Source organism: Acipenser ruthenus, chromosome 13 (assembly GCF_902713425.1).
Source record: "Acipenser ruthenus chromosome 13, fAciRut3.2 maternal haplotype, whole genome shotgun sequence".
NCBI lineage: Eukaryota > Metazoa > Chordata > Actinopteri > Acipenseriformes > Acipenseridae > Acipenser > Acipenser ruthenus.
This window is the reverse complement of record NC_081201.1, coordinates 2,633,631-2,658,246: the sequence shown is the minus strand read 5'-3', so window position 1 is coordinate 2,658,246 and position 24,616 is coordinate 2,633,631. Positions and strand designations below refer to the sequence as shown.

Here is a 24,616-nt window from a genome sequence, read left to right as displayed (position 1 = left end):
TTACTGTAGCAACCTTACCCTTGATCACCTTAACACCCATTGCATCTTTATTAGAAAGTACAAACTTTCTTACCAATACTGCTCAAATAAATACAATCAGTATCATTATTAGTTGTACAGCTATGGCCAAAAGTTTTGCATCATCCTAAAGAATTAACGAATTTTGCTTCATGAAGTCAAATGAAATCTGAATTACATACCACTTTGTAGTTTGCCATATACTTAGCAAAAATGGCTTTCGGTAGACTTTTGCAATATAATTTTGATTACATGATGTTAAATAAAAGGTCTAAATTATGTTTTTTTTTTTTAGATGATGTCTCAATCCTAAAATTCTAGCTGAGGCAAAACTTTTGACCAGAGCTGTAGTTGTAGGAGTTGTAACAGTATGATTACTGCCAATTTATTTGACATATTTTAGTTTTACGGGTACATTTTTTGGGGGGGGGGGAGAATACACAGTTTATGCAGAGCCTCGTTGTTATGTAGCCTAGAAACATCTCTCAGTTTTAATTAGCAGTGGTCCTGTCCCGTGCCGTGTGCAGGTTCCGGATGAGGCAGGTGAACATTGTGGGTTCCAGTCCGGCGAGCCAGCCCTCCCGTGTGATTCAGACTCTGCAGGCCCCTCCTGACGTCAGCCCAAGCAGCGTCACGGTCCGCACAGCCAGCGAGACCAGCCTCTGGCTCCGATGGGTGGTAAGAGCACATCTCTACTGCGCAGGCTTGTGTGGGGGCGTGTTTATTACATTACGTAGGTAGAGAATAATGTTGAGGTAGTGTGTGATATGAGAATTTAATGTCGACCCTCAGGGTGGGATGCTACATTTGTCCAAGCATCCCACCCCGAGGGTGGACATTAAATTCTTATTTATCTCACCCAACCCCACTTATTTTTTTTATAATCTCTGGTGAGCAATTTTGTTTTTCCCGGCTGAGAACTGAGCGAGAGAAGACAGCAGCTATTTGAGGTAGAGTTGGAATTCCTTTCAGTTTGACAGTTCGCCCCCTCTGTTGCTGGTGCTAATGAGCGCGGGATATATCAACTGGATGAGCCCATTGAAAAAAATTGCTCAGCAGTTATTATAATGTATTAGCACTGCACCCAAGATGAAAATAATAAGACAAATGATAGACTTCCTTACGTTCCTCTCTGTGAATGTTTTAATCATGGCGACAGTAAACATGAATAAAAGAAACTTCGTAAAAGAAGGATTTGACATACGTATGAATTAGAGGAAGTGCTTGTCAGATTATTGTACAAAGTTTATTTTTAGACCTACCCTACTATATAACTAAAACCTCAAACCCTCTTGTCCTCCTCAGCCTCTGCCTGATTCAGAGTACAACGGGAACCCTGAGACGGTGGGCTATAGGATCAATGTGTGGCGAGCAGACCTGCAGGGCGAGCCCAGGACCCAGGTGGTGAGCGAGCGCCTGGAGAGGGAGATCACCCTGGAGGGACTGGAGGAGTGGAGCGAGTACCTGGTGCGCATCCAGGCCTTCAACTCCATCGGGCCCGGGCCCTGGAGCGAGGTGGTGCGGGGTCGCACCAGGGAGTCAGGTAGCTACTATTGTAACAAACTAATCACCAGTGTTCTACTATCTATTGAGGTCTGTTCAATTAAATACTGCCACTGTCTGAATGTTAAAATAGGGACAACCTTAACATTTCACTTGGTTTTAAAGACTGAAATACACTTTAATAATTTATATCACAGTGGTGTTTAGCTCCGCCGCACTCTAGATCAGTTGAATAGACCACATGGTCTATACATACAATTTTGATTTTAAGGACTTTAATTGTAACTCCAGAAATGATTGTGCATCAGTATCAATTGGCACCAGAGGATAACCGTTACCCACAAAGCCCCCCACCCCATCCCACAAAAATTAAAAAAAAAAAAGATATTACACACTGTGTTTTTGAACTCTCCTAATCATTCCCAGCCAGCAGTGAAACACCATCTTTTGAGAGAAATGTACGAGGGAGTGAGACGAATATGTAAATGAGACGTTTTTAGGTCACGTTGTTAGAAATTTTAAAACCTGTGTTTGCTGATGAAGTTCGTACCAGTAAGTGTTTGTTTTTTTTTCTTTGAGGCAGATGTTCTGCACAGTTATCAGGTGCCACCACTGCTTCATTTCATTCCCGTGGGGCAAAAGATACAAATCGTGTTTTAGGTGACAATTGTCATAATTAATCATACTTGTCTTGTACAAAATGCTGATTTCATGAACAAAAATAGATTTTGCACACGTCTACATAATTATTCAGTGCCATATGTTACTGTGCAGTGCATTCCAATAACACGGTATCAATCAGGATACTGAACAGGGTGTAAAACATCAGGTTTACACCTAATTTTTAAAAGGATCCACACTAGTTTTTAACTAGTTTTGTAAGCCACCCTTAGCTTTTCCTATTTAATACCAGGCCTGATAGAAGACAGTCAGTGATTGATTCTGAGAAAGCACGCTCAGCATTACACTTTCATCTGGTGATCATGCATAAGTGGTTGGCTCGTTGCCCTCAGTTTCTTGTCTCATGTTTATAATACAAGTGTGCTTCATTACACAAGAGCTACATTTGAAACTCATGTGGTTCTGTGCAAAAAAAAAATGTACCATTAGGTTCATCTGCTGTAATCAGAAAAGAGGGTTATTATGATTGCAAAGCAGAACTCCATTTCATTTGAAATGACCATTTTGTGCATTGAGCTACTGTCATAAAGCACACATGGCAGCAAATGCAGCTTCAGCGATGGAAACAGAAAGAAAGTTTTATAGCAATCAGCCTTTTGGTGCGTCCCCCTTTAAGAGAGGCAGGCTGTGTGCGTGTGTCAGTCAGCTGCGTGTAGCAGTGACGTTTCAATACACCAGTCGAGAAAGCTTTTTTTTTGTGCAATGTGTTTATATGATGGAGCGCACGCTTGCAGATGTTGGCAGCGTGTTGTTGTAGCTTTGAAATGCATTTGAATTAAACAAAGCAAGCTTCATAAACGGAATGCTTACCGGCAGTTTGTTTAAAATAGCCAAAGCAATATTCAAACCGTGCTGCTTATCGGCTGTTGGCAATATCAAGAAAGAGCACAAAGTACCATGACAGAGATATTAAGAAAACAGAACCAGGGAGCCAAGGACTTACAGAGTTAAGAAAGAAGCCATTAGTTGCAGGTTACTGTACATTTACCATTTGGTTTTGTATTTTTTTGCGTGGAGATGGCTTATATAGCAAACCGCATAGCAACACAGTATATTTGTAGCCTAATTAATCTTGTTTACGTTTGCTTACTTTTAAAGCAAAACATGTCCCCATCTTTAAAGCAGTTTGCATGTTGTTTTTGTTCACTAACCTATTTATGGATGTCAAAATTTTTCACATATCCGCCTATACCCCAGTCCACAGGGGGTCAGATATGCAACGTTGTACTGTGCATATATATGTATATATATTTACATGTCCTATTTAAGTTTTCAGTGCTCTATTCTATCACATAATACATTTTTAATTTGTAATTATGAAGACCCAGTAAAGGTTTGGGTATTATTGTCCCTTTTTCTAGTTCCATCTGGTGCTCCGCAAAATGTGACGACCGAGGCAGTGAGCTCCACGAGCATCTTAGTCACATGGGTTCCCGTTCCTGAGCACGAACAGAACGGATACATCCTTGGATACAAGGTAACTCCCACAGTCCCACAGGGTGAAGCACTATTCAAAATGACGGAGGAAACAATAATAATTGCTGTGGAAAAATACCCAGTTTCATGACAAAGATCATTGCAATTATAAAATATTTGGAAGTCCATTTCAAAGGAGCTGGATAAGCCTGATCTATGATTTATTGCCATAAATGTTGAAATACCTACCTTGTAAGTGCCACATACCTTAAAACTAATTGAAAACCCTGGGCTGTACTACACCTGCACGTCTGTATAGAAATGATCCGTATGAAAGCTCAAGCTACTGAGAAATTAGGAGCCACCAGTGTAACAAGCTGACAGAGCCCTGGTGTGCTGCTTGGATCAAGCAAAATTAAAACACACCGTTTTTCAGCAAGACATATTCAACTTCTAGTGTCATGGGAGATCAGACCAGAATAGCAACTTAAACCATCAACTAGCAGTATTAGCTTCAACCATAACAGTAATAGCTGCAGGAAGTGTGAAACTGTATTTACACTAACCGCAATGAAAAGTGGATGATTAAATCAAGATCTAGCGGGTGGATTTCTTATCTTTTCAGTCATGATCTAGCAGCACCTCCTCATACCACCTTGAAGCACCCGGCTCCAATATGTGCCTGTTCTATTGAGAAACCCTGAGCAAACGGGTTAATAATGGAAAATAATGAAGCCTGCCTGTTGTCTCCTTGGACTTTAAAATAAGCTTATCAGAGGGAGAAGCCGAAAGCATCAGTTCAGCTCTTTTAATTGTTGCCCCTCTCCCCTTGTGTCTGTATGCGTTCAGGTGCTGTACAAAGAGAAGGATTCGGCATCCGACCCCCAAACCCACGTGGTGAAAGGGAACTTCACGCAGTCCGTCTTGCTCAGAAACCTGCGCAAGTACGTCCTTTATGAGATCCAGGTGCTGGCTTTCACCCGCATTGGTGATGGTGTCCCCAGCTCCCCACCTGCCCTTGAGAGATCCAAGGATGATGGTACGTCACTTTTTTGTGTTTTTCCCTCTCCCTCTCTCTCTCTCTTTTTTTTCAGGCATATCAGCTCAGAAGGCTTCTCAAGCAGCCCTGTTCTTCTCTAAGTCGGATGCCATTCAGGCTTTCTGCTCTGACTGTTTCCAGCTGCATCCAGAAAGATGTAGGCAATGCATCCAACCCTGAAGGATTCGCTGGCCACACCTGAGGGAATGTGTTCCCATGCTTCCCACGCAGTGAACTTGCTGCTTCACAGTGGGAGAGGAGTTACAGTGTCAGACTCTGCTTGCATTCATGTCTGTTCCTTTTGTCTAAGTTCTTCTGCAGGCTGAGTGACAAGCACTTTTTTTCTTCTTCTTTGTTGTAAGTTTTCAGAAACAAGTGGTATTCTTCAAATTCCATACCAATCACAATTATGTTATTTAAAATACACTTTTTGTTTGGTGATTTTAAAAAAGTACTAACTAAAAAAAAAAAGTTGCCTCATGCCCAGACGTAGCTATTTATTATCCAGTGCTAAGCTTGTTACTCATCAGGGTTAGCGTTTTGCACATTTTAAACCTCCACTCCATGCCATCGTTTTGGAAGACAAGCGGATTAGCTGAGAGATTAAAAAATGCCTCTTCTTGAAAAATTCTTTCACTACAGTGATTTCTTTTTATGGTTATAAATACTGGAACCGGGCTCTGTAATAATGCCTATATGCAGAAACAAATGAGGTATAGTTTTCAAAGGCAGGTTCCTGCTGGGCTATTGTAGTGTTCCAACCCAAATTGCAGAGGGGAGACAGAATACAAAAGCCATCGGGTAACAAATTGCCTACGCTACCCAAATGAAATAAGAGATCTAACTAAATATGCACACAGTCGCCTGAGTCACAGCTAATACACAGGACAGATGGTTACTCTTGTATGTCTTTAAACAGCTGTAAATTGTGAGTGCCACTTTTACTGCAGCCTTTTTTTTAGGAGGTTAAAGGATGAAAATGCCATTTAGGCAGCAAGCCTTGTTGAAGCAGACAGAGTGCTCTACAATAAAGAGGTCATAAGGGAGCCAATAAGAAATGTGACTGATTGTGTCCTTTTATGACATCGCTGCTTAGTGAGGCGGATGGTAGCAGAGTGATCTCATACTCGCCCTGTGCCACTGCTTCACCTAGCGAGGGACTGATCCTGCTGCTCTGCCTCCTCTATACGTGGAAAGGATAAGTATGACTAAATGAGAAAAAAATTACATGTTTTATCATTATTAATTTATAATGGAGCAGAAGAAAGGAGACTTTTATCTTTGTCTTCACTGAGCAAGAAAAGAATGCATTTAATTCGCTGATCCAAATTCACAAAGTAACGTATTTTGAGGGATCAATCAGCCCTCAGTGCATCACTACAAGAGAAAAGTGTTCTCACAAAATGATAATTGTCCTCAGTCAAAAGTTGTATTTATTTATTTATTTTCTGCCCAATTTTAATTTAGGCAGGTCTTAAGCAAATGCTTTTCTTTTCTCATTGAGTACAATGACACACAATAATAATAATAATAATAATAATAATAATAATAATAATAATAATAATAACAACCATTGATTTAATTTAATTTAATAGCAATTAGTAATTAGTGTTTGAATGCGGTTTCAGGTCAGTAGCCTGACTAAATGGGTTTCTCGTTTGGTGGAATATCATATTGCGCAACCTGCCTTGAGTGTATAAAAGCAAACAATTCCAGAACTCATCCCAAATCTACCCCTCTCTTGTACTGTAAGTGCAGAGCGTTTTAGTGGTAGAATACATTAGCAATGAATGGGAAAACAAAGAAGTACATCTCACGAGGCAGAAAGTGCTGTTTCTTTTGAGAAGACTGCCTTTGATGGATGCATAACAGGTATACATATAAGTAGCTGATTATAACGACAAACGCTGATTCAAACCGTTAAGGCAAAGGTCCCTTTTAATTATGTTTTAAATTCGCAAGTTGAAAAAAATGCTTATTAACCAGTGGGAGCTGCCGCTTACTGGAGAAATTCAATCTGAGGGATTTATTTTTTTATGTAGCTCGTTTTTCGATAATTATAATTAAATCAGGCTTGATAATACAAACAAAAACTGCTGAGGCGCGGACAGTACTGTTAGTTTAAAATAACCTGCCGAGATGGGGCCTGCCCTGAAGAATCTAACTTAGCAGCCTGCCAAGAGACCTTTTCTCCATTTTTTTTAAAATGTATTTATTTTTTTTAAATTCCCGATTTTCTCCCAATTCTAGAATGTCCAATTTTTATTCAACCTTTCAGTTCACCAGAGGCAACCCTCTAAGAAACGTATTGTAGCGATCTTGGTTAACGCAGGTAGGCGCATCACACAGGGCGAGGCAATCCACACACATGTGGAGGGCAGACGCGAACCCGGGACCTCTCGCACTAAAGCATAGCGCTGATACCGCTGTACAAAAAGAGCCCGCTCCTTTGTACAGCGGTATAGTTTAAAACAGTTACAAAAAAAGAATCACACCCTTGTTTCATTTGACCTTTCTTCTTTAAAAATATCTAAATAAGCTGCCTTGAGGCAGGATAAATGTCTTACTAATTTGATGACCCCTTATAAGAACATAAGAAGAAGAACATGAGAAAGTTTACAAACGAGAGGAGCCCATCTTGCTCGTTTGGTTGTTAGTAGCTTATTGATCCCAGAATCTCATCAAGCAGCTTCTTGAAGGATCCCAGGCAGGGTGTCAGCTTCAACAACATTACTGGGGAGTTGGTTCCAGACCCTCACAATTCTCTGTGTAAAAAAGTGCCTCCTATTTTCTGTTCTGAATGCCCCTTTATCTAATCTCTATTTTTATTTCTGTGTTAAATGTGTTATAGAAGAAGTATATTTTATCCTGCAAAGTTTGAGGAAAAATAAAGATAATGGAGTACTCCTATTTAAGATTAATGCTGCCTGTTGCTTACGTGTGATAGCTATATAAGGTATTTTACTTTATTGCAGCTATTGGTTTAACAGAAGAAAAACAACACATTGATAAAAAGACGTTTTTCCTTCAGCAAATGTCAGGGCTCAAATTACTGGGGGTGGGGTCGATCCCTTTAAGTTTCTTCAGATAGTTTTCTTTCCAGATTTTCTGGATCCATGTCTCAGCCTATATTGTTGACTCAAAAACAAAACAGGCATAAACAGCCAACATCAGCAAAGAAATTAGCCTTTGTAAAATGCGTAGTTATCTAATTTATTGCTGAATGTATCGAGTGCATTTGCCTTCAACAGGCTGCTTTCTAATTAGGGCAGGATAAGGGAAAGTGCAAGGCTTGTGTAGTAATGCTGCTCTTCAAAGACACCTTTGACTTAAATATTTGACTTTAAATATCTCAGGAAATAGCTTTTGGTTCCCATACACAGAGGGCTGGGTTACCCTACATAACAGAATGCCAGGTTTGAAAACAAAAAGAAACATTATCTTTTTCCTTTAATGTAGCTCGGATCTCAAGCTTGAGTTACGCATTTGTGCTTGGCTGTTTTGTTTTTCTGACCTATTTGTTATGTTTTAATGTTTTGTATTCTTCCATGTATTGCTGGCTGTCCAGACCCTGCAACAGTGAGAAATACAATACCTTTCAACCACCCTGTAGGGAGAAATCTGGATGAAAGGGGGCTTTGGAAAGCCTTTAACGTACATCTCAAATACAGCAAATAAGCACATTAAACATGAATAATAGGTCATGACGCGGTTCAAAAGATATATATAATATTGTACTTTCCATATCTAAAGTAAATTCTGAATATCGGGCACTGTCCTATATAGATGCCCACAAGGAACTGGACTGCAGCGCCTCTACTCAATGTAACAGGTTACAGTCTTGCAGATAAAAGAAGCTGTCTGCATTACCAGCCATTGCTTAAAGGTGACCCTATACAGTAATTGGTTGAATAAACCTGTGCCAAAGGCGGCAGCATTTGTCTTTCTCTACAAGTGGTGTTAGGCAGCTACAGTTTCATATTGCATCGCAATGAGATTGAGTTTTTCATGATGGCATAAAAATCCAGGAACTGTCATACCTGTGAGTTAATTCTGTACATTGTCCCTGTAATAGTATTCACTATTCCAAGCCATGCTGCCTGGTGTCATGTGTCTTTTAGCTTAGCAAAAAGATACAGAGGAAGTGCGATAGTACCGGTATGTAGGCAGCGTCTATCTGTTTAAACCAGGCCAGTTAATGGGGATGAAGGGTGCACGACAGAGATATCAGAGAGGCGAGGCCTCTCCTTTCCATCGTAACAATGTTTCGGACACTTTGTTTTATCAGTGCTGACAGGCTCAGTATTCACAGGAGAAGGATTCTGCATTAATCATGTGGACTCTTTTCACCTTCATCACATTTCCTGCATTTTTTTTTTTTTGTTGTGGCAGTTCATTTGGGTGGGGGACTGGGGGCTTACAGTATTGTAAGATTTGACCTTTATTTGTCTCTTATTTTATTTACCTTTGTTTTACACAGAGACGATTATATGTCTTCACTTTTAATTACAATTTTATTTTACCAGACTTATTATTATTATCAATTACTGTTGCCCCTTCTGTGTATATTGTGGCCAGGTGAGCCGTTGGGTTATTTTCCAAAACCTGCTTAAGCTTAGTGGTCTCAGCCTAGTCCTTGGAACAGTTCCACAACACTAAACCATCATTCTGTTCAGTGCCATTGACATTCTATTCTGATGTGAGTCCCTGGACTGTAGCAGGCACTTACTGACCTCTGTCTTAACAGTAGCCTACATGGCACTTATCCCTGTGCCTTTATGAGCACTAAACTTTAAAAAAAAGATTAGCCCATCGAGATGTCACTTCTCCTGTAAGTATTGGTTACCCAGAGAGCAGATGAACTACAAGACAGTACTGTATACCCTGCTGTACAAACACTACTGAGCTATACAACATATGTTATGTAAGCCTAGGGCACCTAACTGTTAAACTGAGCACAGGCAGGATACAACGGGAAAAGAAGAAGCGACAAGGAAATTGATTTCAGCTTTTGACGTCAGGTTTCTTAGCAGTCTAGCTGTCCAGCGAAGGGATTATCTTTGTCGTTTTATTTCACGATTAGCATGACAGTCAATTGTACAGTGTTTTTTTTTTTTTTCTATTTCCCTCAACCTGTTTGACAAAGCCAGCCCGGTTTGACTGACTGTGCTGTCACAATGCCTGAGTCGTGTCTGTATCTTGTCGAGTGCCAGTGGCTGGTGAAACGCTTGCGCTGATAATTGTTTGAGGAATCTTGAACATAGATGTAAACATTTCCGTGGATTAGACAGAGACTTCCTAATTCCCTGGGCTATGGAGAGCAGCAATGATCTTTCAGGTTGTCAGTCCTGGAAATAGGTCCCATACATCACTGCAATCTTTCATGACTACCCCCAAAACAGGCCAAGTGACCTCTGTGGCTACTCATCTGGTTAACGACAGCCCAATCATGCTTCCAGGAACTTCCTGTCAAGCCATTCTTGAACTATCTGGGAAACTATAAGGATTTGAAGGCAGTTCCCTTTTTTAGAAACTAGATCAATAAATGATCAATATAAAAAATGAACCCTGTTTTGTGAATGTATATTGTATATGCACTAGATAAAAGATGATCTCTTGTAGACCCAGTTATTACAGTCAGATTTCTGTGACAGTGCCACCACATACCACAAGGCTTTAGCGTCCCTGTGTTTTTTGCATGTTCCCTTAATGGAGCGGGTATTTCATTATCTCCTCTGTCCCCTCAGTCCCAGGTCCCCCGGTGCGACTGGTCTTTCCTGAGGTCAGGCTGACTTCAGTCAGAGTGGTGTGGCAGCCCCCGATGGACCCCAATGGAATCATCATGGGTAAGATACAGATTTTCATTGTATTGCTACGAATACATTCGAATCAGCTGTGATGCACAGTGCTGCGGTGTTTGTGACCAAGTGAAGACCTCCTGCAAAGAGGGGGGGGGGGGGGGGGGAGGGGGTAGGTTTTAGGGCTGGGGTTGCTTAAGGCTAGGGTTGGGTTAGGGTTAGGGTCAGGGTGGGTTGATGTCGGAGAGGTGACGAGCTCGGGAAGTGAGAGGTTTGAATGCTTGGCAAATGTCAATCTGATGCTCTGAGGACAGTTTCTAATGGATATTCAAACACTGCTTGCTCTGCACACCTCTCCAAAGGTAAATGGGAAAACTAGTATAGTTTTAATAAGACAATTGGAATACAAGTCTTAGAAATGGAGTTGTAAGAGGAGTTGTAGGGTTTGGACAGCAGTGTTGTGAGGGTGTGCTGAGGACAGAGCCCAGTAATGAGAGAACAGGCAAGCATACATTACAGCAGTCTGGTGATTCATCACTGTGTGTTTTGAGAGAGCGGCACAGTGTCATTGAAGAGCTTTATGTCTGTAAAAGATACAAAGGAGCGTTTAATAGTCTTTTCCTCTGCATGGTACATGCTCAGATTACATTAACATGTAAAATGCCCTGTGTCTCAGTGCTGTAAGTCTCAGAGCTGGTAACTTCACGAACCCAGCATGAGCTATCTTTCACTTGGAACGAATTGCCGTTCTGTCAACCTGTGATGACTTGATTTTGCTTGTAATACCAGAATCAGCGTTTTCCACTCTTCCTTTCCAGTGCTTTTAGAAACAAAACAATGCATGCATGCTTTGTACAAATCTGCCGGCGTAGCCATATAATTCTGCACTTGAGAATAATTTCACATAGACGAGAAAAGGAGAAGAGAAAAAAAAAAAAAACCCTGTAAAACATCCCAATCTAGTAACGTGATTAAGCTGACTGGCACCCTGTGCTAAATCAAACCACAAGACAATAACAGTGAGCCAGACTGTAAAATATAGGGGTGACATGTACTTCAAAGTACCTCACAGTTTAGACCATAGGCCATAATAAAATCAGATAAGCTCTGGGTAAGCTAGCCCAAAACTAGTATTTGTGTGTGTTTGCATCTAATGTACTACAGTGTACCAGCATAGAAAAATTATGAAGTGTGTATCCCTGTGTATATACATTTTCCATGCTAGTTACTCATAAATTAATTTCCCATGTTCAATCACCTGTGAATGAAGACTACCTGTCTGTATAGACTACTTTCAGACTGTCCCTTGAGTGGTCATTATAAAAGTGTAGCTTTATTCATGCATTCTCTATATTCCAGGCAAAGCTACTTAAATAACAGAACTCGAGAGGGGGGAAAAACAGTTAATTTAGGCTGAAATACAAGCAGAAAGCAGAACATAAAAAAGCAACCAAATGTACTTCAAACCAGGTGTTGAAAATAAGCTCTTCTACCTGTAAGTAACCAAAATACCCTTCCCATACGAGAGATCATAGCCACTTGCACTCATAATCAACAGCACCTGTACTTATAGCAGCACAAAAATAAACCATTCTGCTGCAGATAGAGCGACTGTCTGTTTTGCTGAAATGAAAATAAAAGAGTGGGATCACTGGCTTAAGTGTGCAGGGTTACAACCCCAGCCGTTGGATTCAGAGCTCATTTAAAAATGATCTCTTTCCAGAATCTCGAAACGTAATCGTGTTCACAAGCCGTTGCAAAATGGTTTGTTTTCAGTGGTAAGCAAAACACGAGCGCTAATGTCATGGAAGAGCTGCAGACGTTTTCTTTTGTGTTAACCTGTCACCCCTCTGATTCTGAAGGAGCATAATGTGGAAGTGCAAAGCATAGGGGTGAGAAAAAAAATGTTAACGAGAAAATTTCGTGCAACGCCTAATCTAACTCGATAGTGCTAAAATCATTGTGTCTGCTTGAAGGTAGCCCTGCGAGTATTGAATGTACATGTAATCTATAGGTTAGATTTTATCTAAAAAAAAAAAAAGTCACGTATTTCAGGGTCACAGTTTAGTGCACTCGGGACCCTATTTAGTGCAGTGGCAAACGCGATCTTTCTGAATGGAATAAAACAATGCTAATGGGATACAGCTAGTAAGAAAAAACATATCTGTCGAAAACATCTGTGACAACAAACAATTCCCATTAGACTAACAAGATGGCTTTAACACTACCATCAAGAAAAGAAAGACTTCTTGACATTGTTAAATGTAAATCTCACCACATGGTGTTGATTGCCATCTCTGAATCGTGATTGATTTACAGTGTCAGATTTGGTCTCCAGTTCTCAATAAACGTAGAAAGAAGAGAGGCATTCTACAGTGATTTATGTTTATGAGTGTATTGTCTCCGTAACTTTACAGTTCCTTCTGCGGAAATAAGGGAATATGGTAATTTTACTGAGCTGCAGAGTGCTGTTACATTGTACTTGAGAAATCATGAATATGGATCTGCGGGGCTGTAAACAGATTTGGGCAACATAAAACATTTTAAATTGCAGCGTAGAGCGCTACCTGTCCTTCAGCCAGCTTAGCACAGTCACTTTTTTTTTCTTCTCCATTTATTTTGGCATTATCAGGCAAGCCACACATCTATTTATCCTGGAGGAACCTACACAGTGGAGTGTTATTTGTTAAGATTTTTTTTTTCTTTCGGGTGGATAGTTAGAAACAGCATACAGTAGACAGTAAAAAATAACAATACTATCAGGATTGTTTGTAGAAAGATAAAAAGTACTGCAGATGCTTTTTTGTGACACCTCTCTCTCTAAGTCAGTCAGTGCTACCTGCGATGGGAGTGGTGTGCCTGTAGAAACCTACTAATGAGGCTGGGAGTCATTTTGAGGCAGCTGTGCTAGCCGGGGGAAGGTGTGCTTGCCTGTGGTGCTAGCCAGTGGAAGCCATGCTTAGAACTCTCTGTGTGTTTGCTTCTTCTTTTGCAGCATAAGGCAACCTTTTCAGTCCAGTCTATAAAACCAGACTTCTGTCTCTAATCATGTCTGTATATAGGACAAAACACGAATACATGGTCTCTGCTAAATACATTAATAATAATAATAATAATAATAATAATAATAATAATAATAATAATAATAATAATAATAATAATAATAAATAATAATAATGTAAGAAGGGATGCAGTGAAGTTTAGCAAGATTAATCAAATAATAATAACAAAAAATCCTAAGGCTGGAGTTTAAGAAACATAAATAATAAATTACCTAGTTAATTTACACAAGAACGTAACAGATCTTACAGAAATCTTTTATTTTTTATTACTACAGATTTTACACATGAACCGTAACATACATGAGAGAGAGAGAGAGAGAGAGAGAGAGAGAGAGAGAGAGAGAGAGAGAGAGAGAGAGAGAGAGAGAGAGAGATGGGCTTCAGTTAGTTACAGTTAAATAATTTAATCTAGGGTTTCTGTGATGTCATAAATTACGAGACTGAAGGTCCCAGTGTAGAGTAGGTCTGATAGGATGGAACAGAGGTCATGTTACATAATCTTAATGGAATGAAGAATTACATTTGAAGATTCTTACTCTTTAACCATTAACTTGCTCATGAGCTTTACATTTTTTTATTAAAAACTCCCATAACCCCAACTGCAAATACCATTACAAATACAAACAGCCTGGTTTCAACTTATAAGCAAAAAGTGGTCTACCACAAAATCCGAAATTACTGTGTTTTTACAGTGGAGTTAAAAGAAAGGGGTAATGTCCCCAATACTGTATACCCCTTCTGTATGTTTAATTTATTTATTCATTTATTTTTGCACTACAGGATACCAGATCGCATACAGGCTGGCTGCTGGCGACCCAAACGAATTCACCACGGTGGAGGTGGGCTCCAATGCTAGGCAGCTCACAGTGACCAGCCTCAATTCAGAGTCCGCCTACATGTTCCGCATCTCTGCCAAAACGCAGCAGGGCTGGGGCGCTCCGGAGCAAGCTGTGGTCATCACGACAGAAAGAAGAGGTGATGCTGCTCAGCAAGTTGTACATTCATGCACAACTAAAGTGGTTGTTGCTAAAATGATCAATCTGTTTTCATTTTAAAACATGATATCTGGTACAAAAGTTTCCAAGTTTCCATGCCTTATTCCTAGATCATTTCACCTCAGCAGTGTCTAATGGGTCAAAGGACGTTACTGGCTGAAAGCATGTCTGTCAACAGAGGAAGCAGCTGGTTGGTTAAAGAGGGGGGGAGGGGGGGACAAAGGAAAACATTATCTGAATCAATGGCTTGCACGCAGAGATTTCCTTAACCTAATAACAGTTATGTTTTCAAATAAAACTTTTTACTATAAAAATGGGGTTTTTTCAAAACTGCGCATTTGAGACCTTCTATAATGAACAGAAGCAGACGACGGCCAAGATTTATGGAATTATTTTTATCAACTTAAACCCAGCACACAGCTACTGTAAAACACACCACACCACATACTGTAAATAACATTGTCATAAGCAGTGTTTGATGTTGTATGTCTTATCCAGTGCACTTCACACAACTCATTCGCACAGCTGTTTGATTTCTCATGGTACAGCCTGATTCCCTATTCATCACACAGATAGAGCCACTCTGTAATGCAGTTAGAACACTTTTGAAGGTCCATCATTCACTGCTAGTGATGTTATAGGTGGATTTAACTGGGAGACTTACGCAGTGGCAGCAGTGACTACACAGTTATTAAAGGTACTGTTTTTGTTTTTTTGCTTTTTAATTAGAGAAAGGAACAAGCTGATTTATCATTTAGATAGTGATACAGTTACTCATAAATTAATTACTCTAGAATAAGCATTTTCCAGAGCAAATACCTTATTATTATCTTTATAAAAACACTGTTTTTTTTATTAACATCCTATATGTTTAGAAAAGTATTTTTCAGTTGCCTTCAAGCTAAATTTTGCTTAGCAACTTATTTTTCCAAGCTATTAACGTGTTCATAAAGTAGTGTCCTGCTGATCCACTGAAATAGATGACCGTGTTTTTTAAAATATGAAATATCAAGTAAAATATATTAAACTGAGCTGATCCTTCCCTTGTCCTGTGTTAAAACCAATGTCTTTCAATGTCTTTAAATGTAGTGTTTAGACACTGATAACTTTTTTTTTTTAAGTGCATCAAAACAAGCTATTGAACTCTGATGCATACTTCAGAGACACAGCAAATCCATTACACACCAAGTTTAAATTTATATATATATATATATATATATATATATATATATATATAGTAGATGCCAGTAAATAAATAAATAAACAACTAGGTTCTCTGAAAAAGAAATGCTGAGACAGGTCGGCAGTCGCCACCAGTGTATCCAAATCAATAGCTGTTTTATTACATCACTTATGTGTTTTAATCACAATCAATAAAGTCTACATTTTAACATGCCGCACTCTGTTGGGTCCTTGCATTGAAATCGATGGGCCTGTGTGGTTTGTGGGGGAGAGAGACCTGGAGGTCACAGCCTCAGCTTGGGCTGTCTGCACAAGTGATTGACACCTGAGCAATCATTCACAATATCAGCACAAACAAGTTAATCGATGCCCTGAGCTTTCATACACAGTATTAACTTACTGTACCCGAAACAAAGCAGGACTCGCCTTCCAATCAATACAGGCATGACGTCTTAATGCATTTTCAATCCAAAGTACAGAGGTGGAAATCAGACTCCTATTGCATAGCAGCGGAGGCTGTGTGGTCCAGTGGTTAAATAAAAGGGTTTGTAACCAGGAGGTCCCCGGTTCAAATCCCGACTCGCTCACTGACTCGCTGTGTGACCCTGAGCAAGTCACTTAACCTCCTTGTGCTCCGTCTTTCGGGTTAGACATAGCATCTGATGCATAGTTCACACACCCTAGTCTCTGTAAGTTGCCTTGGATAAAGGTGTTTGCAAAATAAACAAATGATAATAATAATAGTTTCCCCCATACCCAGATTATAAAATTAGCCTGATTAGTAACAGTGTATAGGTAACACACTGTGTCTTATTAAACTCATGGTAAAAACAGGAATTCATCAAACTGCTATTGAGTTATGCCATACATTCAAAGGTAGTAGAAATACAAAGATGAGAACTCCTGTGATCATAATAATGTTTTTCATACAAGGAGCAAGAGATGATGACAACACTGTTACACCTTACATTCCCTCTACAGTACGTTTCTGGGCAGCAATGGACTTTTCACGGAAGAATGTATCTTTTTTAAAGCTATAATGTTTTATTTAATTGAATAGTCACTGAGCTGTTTTGGCGTTTGAAGCGTTTTTGTAATTGGTAGCTGAGTTGTAATGCTGTGAAGGAGGGTTAATGCAGTAATTAACAGAACCTTTGCCCTGGATCCTACTAGAGTGATTAAACAAACCTTTCTTAGCAGTCTGAATGTTGAGCAGAGCATTAGAGGTGGGCATCTGAGATGCAGTAGGATTTGTGTGTCTTGGGTCATTTCAGTGGGGTGGAAGGCAGCACTCTAGCTGGGAATGTATTAAAAACACGTTTTTGATTTTGCAGACCGCCCTGAGCCACCGAAGGAGCTGTCCGTCCCTCAGTCCGAGGTTCGGTCTCGGGGGCTACTACTGCGCTGGGTCCCTGGGGGAGATGGGTCCTCCCCGGTGCGTTACTTTACAGTGCTGACCAAGGAGCTGCCTGACGGAGAATGGACGCACTCCTCCACCATCAGTCACAACAGCACCTCCTGGCACATCGACCGGTGAGCCTCGGTTATGTACAGTAGATTGTGCGCATCACACACACGTTGCGTATTGTGAGTCTGTGAATGTTTATTATTATTATTTATTTCTTAGCAGACGCCCTTATCCAGGGCGACTTACAATTGTTACAAGATATCAAATTATTATTTTTTTTTTTACATTCAATGTTTACAATATTATTGTGTGCAAGCAGGTACGATATGACCGCCATCCACTTAAAGATTGGGCAATATCTGTAATACATTATCAGATCTGTGTTAGAAGGCTTGCACACCTAGTGGCTCCCGAGTGGCGCATCCACTAAAGGCGCTCCACGTGGAGTGCAGGATGCACCCTATAGACGATCACAGGTTAGAATCCAGGCTATTTCATTGCCGACCGTGACCAGGAGTTCCTAGGGGGCAGCGCACAATTGGCCGAGCACCGCCTGGGTAGGGCGGGCTTAGGTCGGCAGGGCAATCCACTGTTCACCGCGCACCAGCGGTGAACTGTGGTAAAAATAATAATTGGGTATTCCAAATTTGGGAGGAAAAAAAAAAAGAAAGGCTTGCACACCTACCATAAGCCAACATCTATTAGATGTACTTACCCCCTCTATTGTAGAACTAATCTCTGTGTCCTTACAAAAAGGCACAATCGCGAAGGACTGGGTGTTTGAAATGAAGGAGATTGTTTAGATAATTAGTTCCCCATCACTGTTGCAATCTGTCTCTTGACACTGCTGCCCATCTCTTAAGTTAAGAGCTTAAGAGCTGGACAGGTTATACACCCTTCTTGTCAATGTTAACTGCATTTAAGTTGAGGTGTTTTATATAATGTTGAGCCTTTCTGCTGCTCTGTTTTTATACCTGCACTTGATGATTGAGTCATTAAGTCATGCTCTTTCTCCCAGGGAAGCTGTTGAGTTTTTGATGGATCTCAGTTGAGTGGTTTTCCTCATAGCTGCATGGTCAATCCCAGATAACAGAAATAATTGTGGCACTGTGAAGGCAGAACGACTTCCTGAGAAAAGCGATGTCTTTTGGCTCCTCTTTTGTTTTAATTGATAATTAATGGTCTCCCATTCACCTGTCTGAGCTCTGTGTGGTGGTGATAGCCAGTGACCCCAATTTCTGAAGAAGGAAATTAAACTAAATTTAAAGTTCAAGCGCATTTTGAAAGAGTTTGCAGTAAGAACATGAATACAGACCTCCATGCTGGGCTTGTTTTACGAAATAGTTCCTCCAGTGACAATCTTATCATTTAGATGATTTAAAATGGATTTTCTCATACTTAAACAGCACAAGCCTTGTACCAATGGCATTTTGCATATTTTGATACACAGACTGTCAGGTCCACAGGGATCTACAGATGGTAACCATCCCTCTTCAGAGCTCAGGAGCTTCTTCAATGACTAACCTTTCATGGGTCGAACCCAGATCACGTAATGCAGGTACTGCAGTTTCTGACAGGGATAGGGAAACAGCGTTAATAAAAATAATCATTTTACTAGCATCTAATTTTTGGGCATCTTGTTCTTCATCAGCTGAGTGTCACGAAGTACAATGACTAATAACTCCCTTTGGATGTTTTTTGGCCTCGATGCACCGCAGCAGCTCCGCAGGTGGTAATCTTCTCTCCTCTTAATTGTTATCACACAATCACTTAGTGATGACTCACAGGCTTGTGTATCAACAAAAAATTGCACTTGAGAGGTTTGAAGTAACGTCTTGCTTGTGACACCTCTTTCAGGCTTAAACCGTTCACTTCGTACAAGCTGAGAATGATGGCAACTAATGATATTGGAGACAGTGAATACAGCGCGGAGACAGACACAATTACTACTTTACAAGATGGTAAGACTAGACTCAAGAGCTATGTAAAGGGTTTTAATAATTCACCAGTTACAGCTCAGCTCAGTTGCCAGTCGCTTTGATTTGTTTAAGATTTGATGGCTTGAGCCTTTAATTGAATAATAATGACACAATTTACTTTTGACAAAGTGTTGTGTGCTCCTGGTGGCATACTCACACACACACACACACACATGCCAATAACATGTGCCTTGGTACATGTTGTAAAATGTGATTTGTGGCCTAGATGGCACAATTTCCATGTGCCATGTGGTTTTGAGTTTTTGACATGTAAATAATTTTTTACCAGCTGGTAAAATGATTTTCAAAAATATTTTTATAACCAGCATTTCTGAACTGTAAAAAAAAAAAAAAAAAAAATGTAAATGTCTCAGTCTATGCTGGAAATAATACCAGGTTAGTAGTCAACATTTTGTCTGTAAACAATTTCAGAGAGATTTTTTTCTGTGCTAATCACAAATCTATTGGGGACAGTCCAAACAAATGTGGTTGTGTTGAGTCTCTTCTCGTTACTTTAATGTTGTTCCATTCCTATTGTGAAGAATTGCTTCATTTCCCCTTCTGGAAGCTATTACTACCTCAGGTAACCAGTTTTATGAGGGCATAGTAATTCAACCATGTCTATTGGAAATGACCCATTTCTCTTGTGCTTTCTTTCTGTTTCATTTCAGTTCCCGACGAACCACCTGTTATATTGGCTGTGACTCCTCACACCACATCCTCTATCCTTGTTCAGTGGCAGGTATGGCATTTGAAACAGAACTTTGTACGGCTTACCTTTAGGCCAGATATGTTACTTTGCTTTAGTACGTCTGTGTGTAAGTTTCCGTGTATGTTGTTTGCAGATGCCTGTCCCATTTAAAGGGTATTTAATAAAAAGGACCTTTTTATTTTATTGTGTTACGTGTTCCCACATGTTGCTACAGCTGTTTAAGTAAGGTGTGTGTATTGTTTTAATTATTACATCTTGACCACTTTTTTCCACTTTTAAATTGCAGTGCTCTCTGGCTGTTTCTGTTATAGCTCCAAGATGGCCTCTCATGTATTTATCAGAACTACATTTCCCACCATCCTCTTGTTCACTGGTAAATCCATCTCAGTTACATATGTGAGCAGGAGGATGATGGGAAATGTAGTTTGAGTGGTCCATGCAGGTCCATGTGAAGCCATCTTGGAGGCAATGGAATGCAATTTAATAGTTTAAAAAAAGTGGTCAAAATGTAAAAAAAAAAAAAAAATTAAACCAATACACACAGCTTACTTAAACAGTTGTAGCAACACATGGGAACATGTAACACAGTCAAATAAAAAGTTAGTTTAAGGAGACATTATCAGAGACAGTGCAGCATGGCATACAGTGTTTGTCAGTTTCTATATATTCCAGGTGGAAGGGGTAACTGCAATGTTGTAAATGTATAATCGGGTGTTCAGGTAAATTACTGTTAGCTGCACGTTTCTAATATATTTCCAGAAAAGCATCATTTTATATGAGCAGGCGAGCTTCTTCAAGGATTCTGAAATAGCATGTCATTAGATCAATACACACTAGTTACTTCTGTAGTCTGGGAAATCATGTCCCTCTTATTCAATTCTGATTGGGTGTATTACTTACTTCTTATACCGGCTGCCTTTCTCATTGCAGGGAAAGTACAGAACACAATTTCAGTCCATCTGCATTCATGACAAATAATCTATCAGATTGCATGATTTGTGTGCCAGGGAAGATATTTAGTATTTAGATGACTTCTTTGTTCCTATTTTTGAATGTTGCAGCGGCCAAAGGAGGAGAGCTTGAATGGGGTGCTGGTGGGATACCGCATCTACTACAGAGAGCTGCTGTATGAAAGTGAACAACCTGAGTCCAAGACTGTTGCAAACCCTTCAGCACTGCAGGCAGACCGGACTGGTAAGGAATTCCTTACCAGTACAATGGCTGGATTTGGGTCCAGGCCATCATATATAGTAGTGTGTTGATGAAAAAGGTGACTTGCTTTGTTACACCTAGTATTGTGGTTTATTATTTGTTTCTGCTATGTACTGTACAGTGCTTTGTGATACTTTTGTATAAAAAGCTCTATATAAATGCAGTAAGTAAATAAATAAATAAATAAACCATCGGGGCAGGTCTGTTGCATGTGAAGATGAGGCTGATCAGGGTTTCACATCAAAGCTTGATCACAACCATGGTCAGGTCACTTCATTCTCCCGGGCCTCAGCCATTCAGAGTTTGAAAGGACACATCTTTAATGAGATGCTCAGCAGGACTGTATGGGTGAACAGATTATAAATCACATGTAAGAAATCTACCAATGTCGGTTACAGATTTGTAAGATATTCATTAGAGTTTGTCCCGGGTAGAAAATCCAGAACCAGGTACCCGCCATGAAAAATACCCGGGTCTTTTTCGGGTGCATGTTACATATTTAAATACTATATAGTACACATACATTTAATCCCTTCAGATCTGTAGACTTGTGTAACCTTTTTCAGTACAGGAAACATTGTAATAATAATAATAATAATAATAATAATTATTATTATTATTATTATTATTATTATTATTATTATTATTATTATTATTATTATTATCTCCTTGTAATACAGTTATTAATATTAAATCTGCTTCTTTGTGACATATATTGGCCATGTTGTTGTTAACATGGCTGTTATGTTCAGTTTTAAAACTAATGCAGTAGTACAGCACTGCTATTATGCTATGGACGGATGCAATAGCTGCTGTAAATTGAGCCAGCTGGGTTTTAACGGCAGTCGCAAAAGAGTTAATGGGACATGTGCGTCTGTTTGATTGTAACAATAAAGTGCCGTTCCTGATTACTAAATTCTGTCTTGTGAATACATAACAAATGACACACAAGCAATGCATTGGGTGGAATTTCTTTACCAAGCAGGAGAAAACTGAATTTGCAAACTCCGCCAAGGAAATATTTCATTCAAAGGAGGAAGCACACTTACTTAATGTGCTCCACATTATTTTATTTTTCTTTTATTTATTTGTTTAATTATTTTTAAATAAAGGCTACTTATTTGATCTTTTTGGTAAGAAACTATATCTGCGCAATAACTGTAGATAAAGCTTTCCGTATTTGGAAGCCACACGGTTATTATTAATGGATGCCCTGTATTTCACTATATTTAATGTATTATGCATTGTTCCTCACTATCTTGTAAAGCGTTTTGTGATGGTGGTCCACTATGAAAGACGCTATATAAAATAAAGATTGATTGATTGGTTGATCACAGAGTTATCACTGACATAAACCCAACAGGATGTTGTTATGTTGTTTTGTTATATATATATATATATATATATATATATATATATATATATATATATATATATATAACATTTGTTCATTACTATGTGCCAAAAATAAAGCCTTAAGAGACCTCATCAAGACTGCTTAAAAGTATTAGAAATGATTTACTGAAAGGTTTGTGTTAGTAGTGTGTAGCTGTTTTTAGCATGCAGTACTTCCCTCTGTTCAGTGAATAACAGTGGCTGCTGCTGCTTTTTCTTTTTATGGTATTTAACCATAGTTGTCTGCTTTCCTTGAACAGTCAAAAGCACCTTCAAGACTGTGGACAACGCTTTGCTAACAGCATTCGAACTGACACGTAAGTTTAATTTAATTTCTGATGTAATTCGATGCGCTTTTCTTTGCAATTCGCTCGTGGCGAAGATGGCTCTATCCCCCTTAAAGTTATACAGAGAAGTTTCAGTGGTGCTTAGGTGGCCCCCAGACCCCCTGGCTTCTTTCAACTGGATTTCTAATAGATTGTTGGAACCCCTTTAATAAGACGCTGGATCTTCACATTGTAAGGGTGAAACGATAAGGGGGAAAAAAATGCAGTAACCGTTTCCGCCTCTGGTTCCTTTTTTTTACAGAGCTCAACAAGTACAAGCGTTACGAGATTGTGATGACGGCCTACAACATCATCGGAGAGAGCCCATCAAGTGCTCCACTCGAGGTTTTTGTTGGAGAAGCAGGTGAGCTCTTGCCACCAACACTTTTCCTGTCAAACCTTTACCTTAATCCTAACCTGAAAGCCACTCTCTGATTTGCTAAATTCATTGTCGTCGTCGTCCCCGGGTGGGATGTTCCATGAGAGTTTAGCACCTGCTTTTATTTCAGTGCCTGGTAACACATTGATCCGAACAGGGGCAAATCTGAAAGATACAGCTGCTTAGATCCATTAAAAAGAAAAAAAAAAAATTCTTTACAGTGACTCTACGTGGTGCATTTTTTCTTCCTTCTTTAAATGTATGTGGGGGGGGGGGGGGTATTTTATTGATTTTAAAATTATTTGGTTTTGCCGCTACTTTTTCCCCGCTTTAGATCAATTAAATATGAATAGACCCCCCCCCCCATTGTTAATGAGGCTCTCTTTCACAGCTTCTCTCCACTTCCATACACTGGACGAAAAGCTCTTTACTGTATTCAGTCAATGATGTACAGTCGCTTGATCATGTAGCTCCTTCTTCCTCGCAATCACTGAGTGTGTTAATGTGACAAACCTTTCTCCTTTGAAAGATCATTAACGACTTTAACCAGGAGCCTTTTGCTTCAGTTAATGTATAGGAGGCTGTGTGGTCCAGTGGTTAAAGAAACGGGCTTGTAACCAGGAGGTCCCCAGTTCAAATCCCACATCAACCACTGATTCATTGTGTGACCCTGAGCAAGTCACTTAACCTCCTTGTGCTCCGTCTTTCGGGTGAGATGTAGTTGTAAGTGACTCTGCAGCTGATGCATAGTTCATACACCCTAGTCTCTGTAAGTCGCCTTGGATAAAGGCGTCTGCTAAATAAACCAAAAAAAAAAAAAAATGTAAATGTACTTATCTATTCAGCAGTTCTCCTATGACCTGGATAAAATGGGGGGTATGACTCTACAGGGTGGGTGTTTCGGGGTAGATGGTCTCATGCTTGTTTTGTGTTTGAGAAAGTGGAGCAGTCCTGGCAGCTCCCTGAATCCAGGTATAAACTCTAACACCTCACCTGTCAATTGGGGCTGGCTTGTGATTAAACAGAAAGAAACTCCTCATTTTGTCTTTGATGAGACTGTAACACATAAAAAAATTTAAAAAATACCCCTGAATACACAGAAGAGTGTTTCTGATGGGTAATAAATCCAACACATGTCTGAGAGCCCAGAGTGATGCCTGTCATAGCGGCTCTTTCACACCCTGTTGCAGCTGACACCACTGTCCTGAAATACTGAAAATGAGCTCTACGGCGATGACACTTCATATTGAAAAGCAGCATACTGGAACTCTCCTTTCACATCTTATAACAGCATTTCTTTTGTACAGGTAGCTGACAGTTTTCCTTGATGCTTTTTTTTTTTCTTTTGAGTCAATACCCCCCAATGCCCATTCTTATACTATCATGTCTCTGTGCCGTTTATTTGTTTGTTTAATGGCTTGTTTATTTTTTTGCTCCAGAAAGATACTGTCATGCTTTTGTGAAGACAGCCAGAGTCCCGTTTTTGACAGATCTGTTCAGTGTTTTAATCT

At 39.7% G+C, this 24,616-nt stretch overlaps 1 protein-coding gene across 2 annotated transcripts in view; it reads left to right on the top strand.

Moving 5' to 3' along the window:
• LOC117417757 (protein sidekick-1-like) overlaps positions 1-24,616 on the top strand; it is a 251,634-nt gene that overhangs the window by 215,628 nt on the left and 11,390 nt on the right. For both annotated transcript variants that reach the window (XM_059035447.1, XM_059035446.1), the window contains 12 exons: positions 546-696; positions 1,324-1,561; positions 3,564-3,679; positions 4,468-4,657; positions 10,405-10,503; positions 14,298-14,492; positions 17,029-17,227; positions 18,960-19,063; positions 19,753-19,823; positions 20,855-20,987; positions 22,661-22,717; positions 22,989-23,090. In XM_059035447.1, coding sequence (XP_058891430.1) covers positions 546-696; positions 1,324-1,561; positions 3,564-3,679; positions 4,468-4,657; positions 10,405-10,503; positions 14,298-14,492; positions 17,029-17,227; positions 18,960-19,063; positions 19,753-19,823; positions 20,855-20,987; positions 22,661-22,717; positions 22,989-23,090 — 1,655 coding nt within the window. The remainder of the gene's footprint in view (positions 1-545; positions 697-1,323; positions 1,562-3,563; positions 3,680-4,467; positions 4,658-10,404; positions 10,504-14,297; positions 14,493-17,028; positions 17,228-18,959; positions 19,064-19,752; positions 19,824-20,854; positions 20,988-22,660; positions 22,718-22,988; positions 23,091-24,616) is intronic.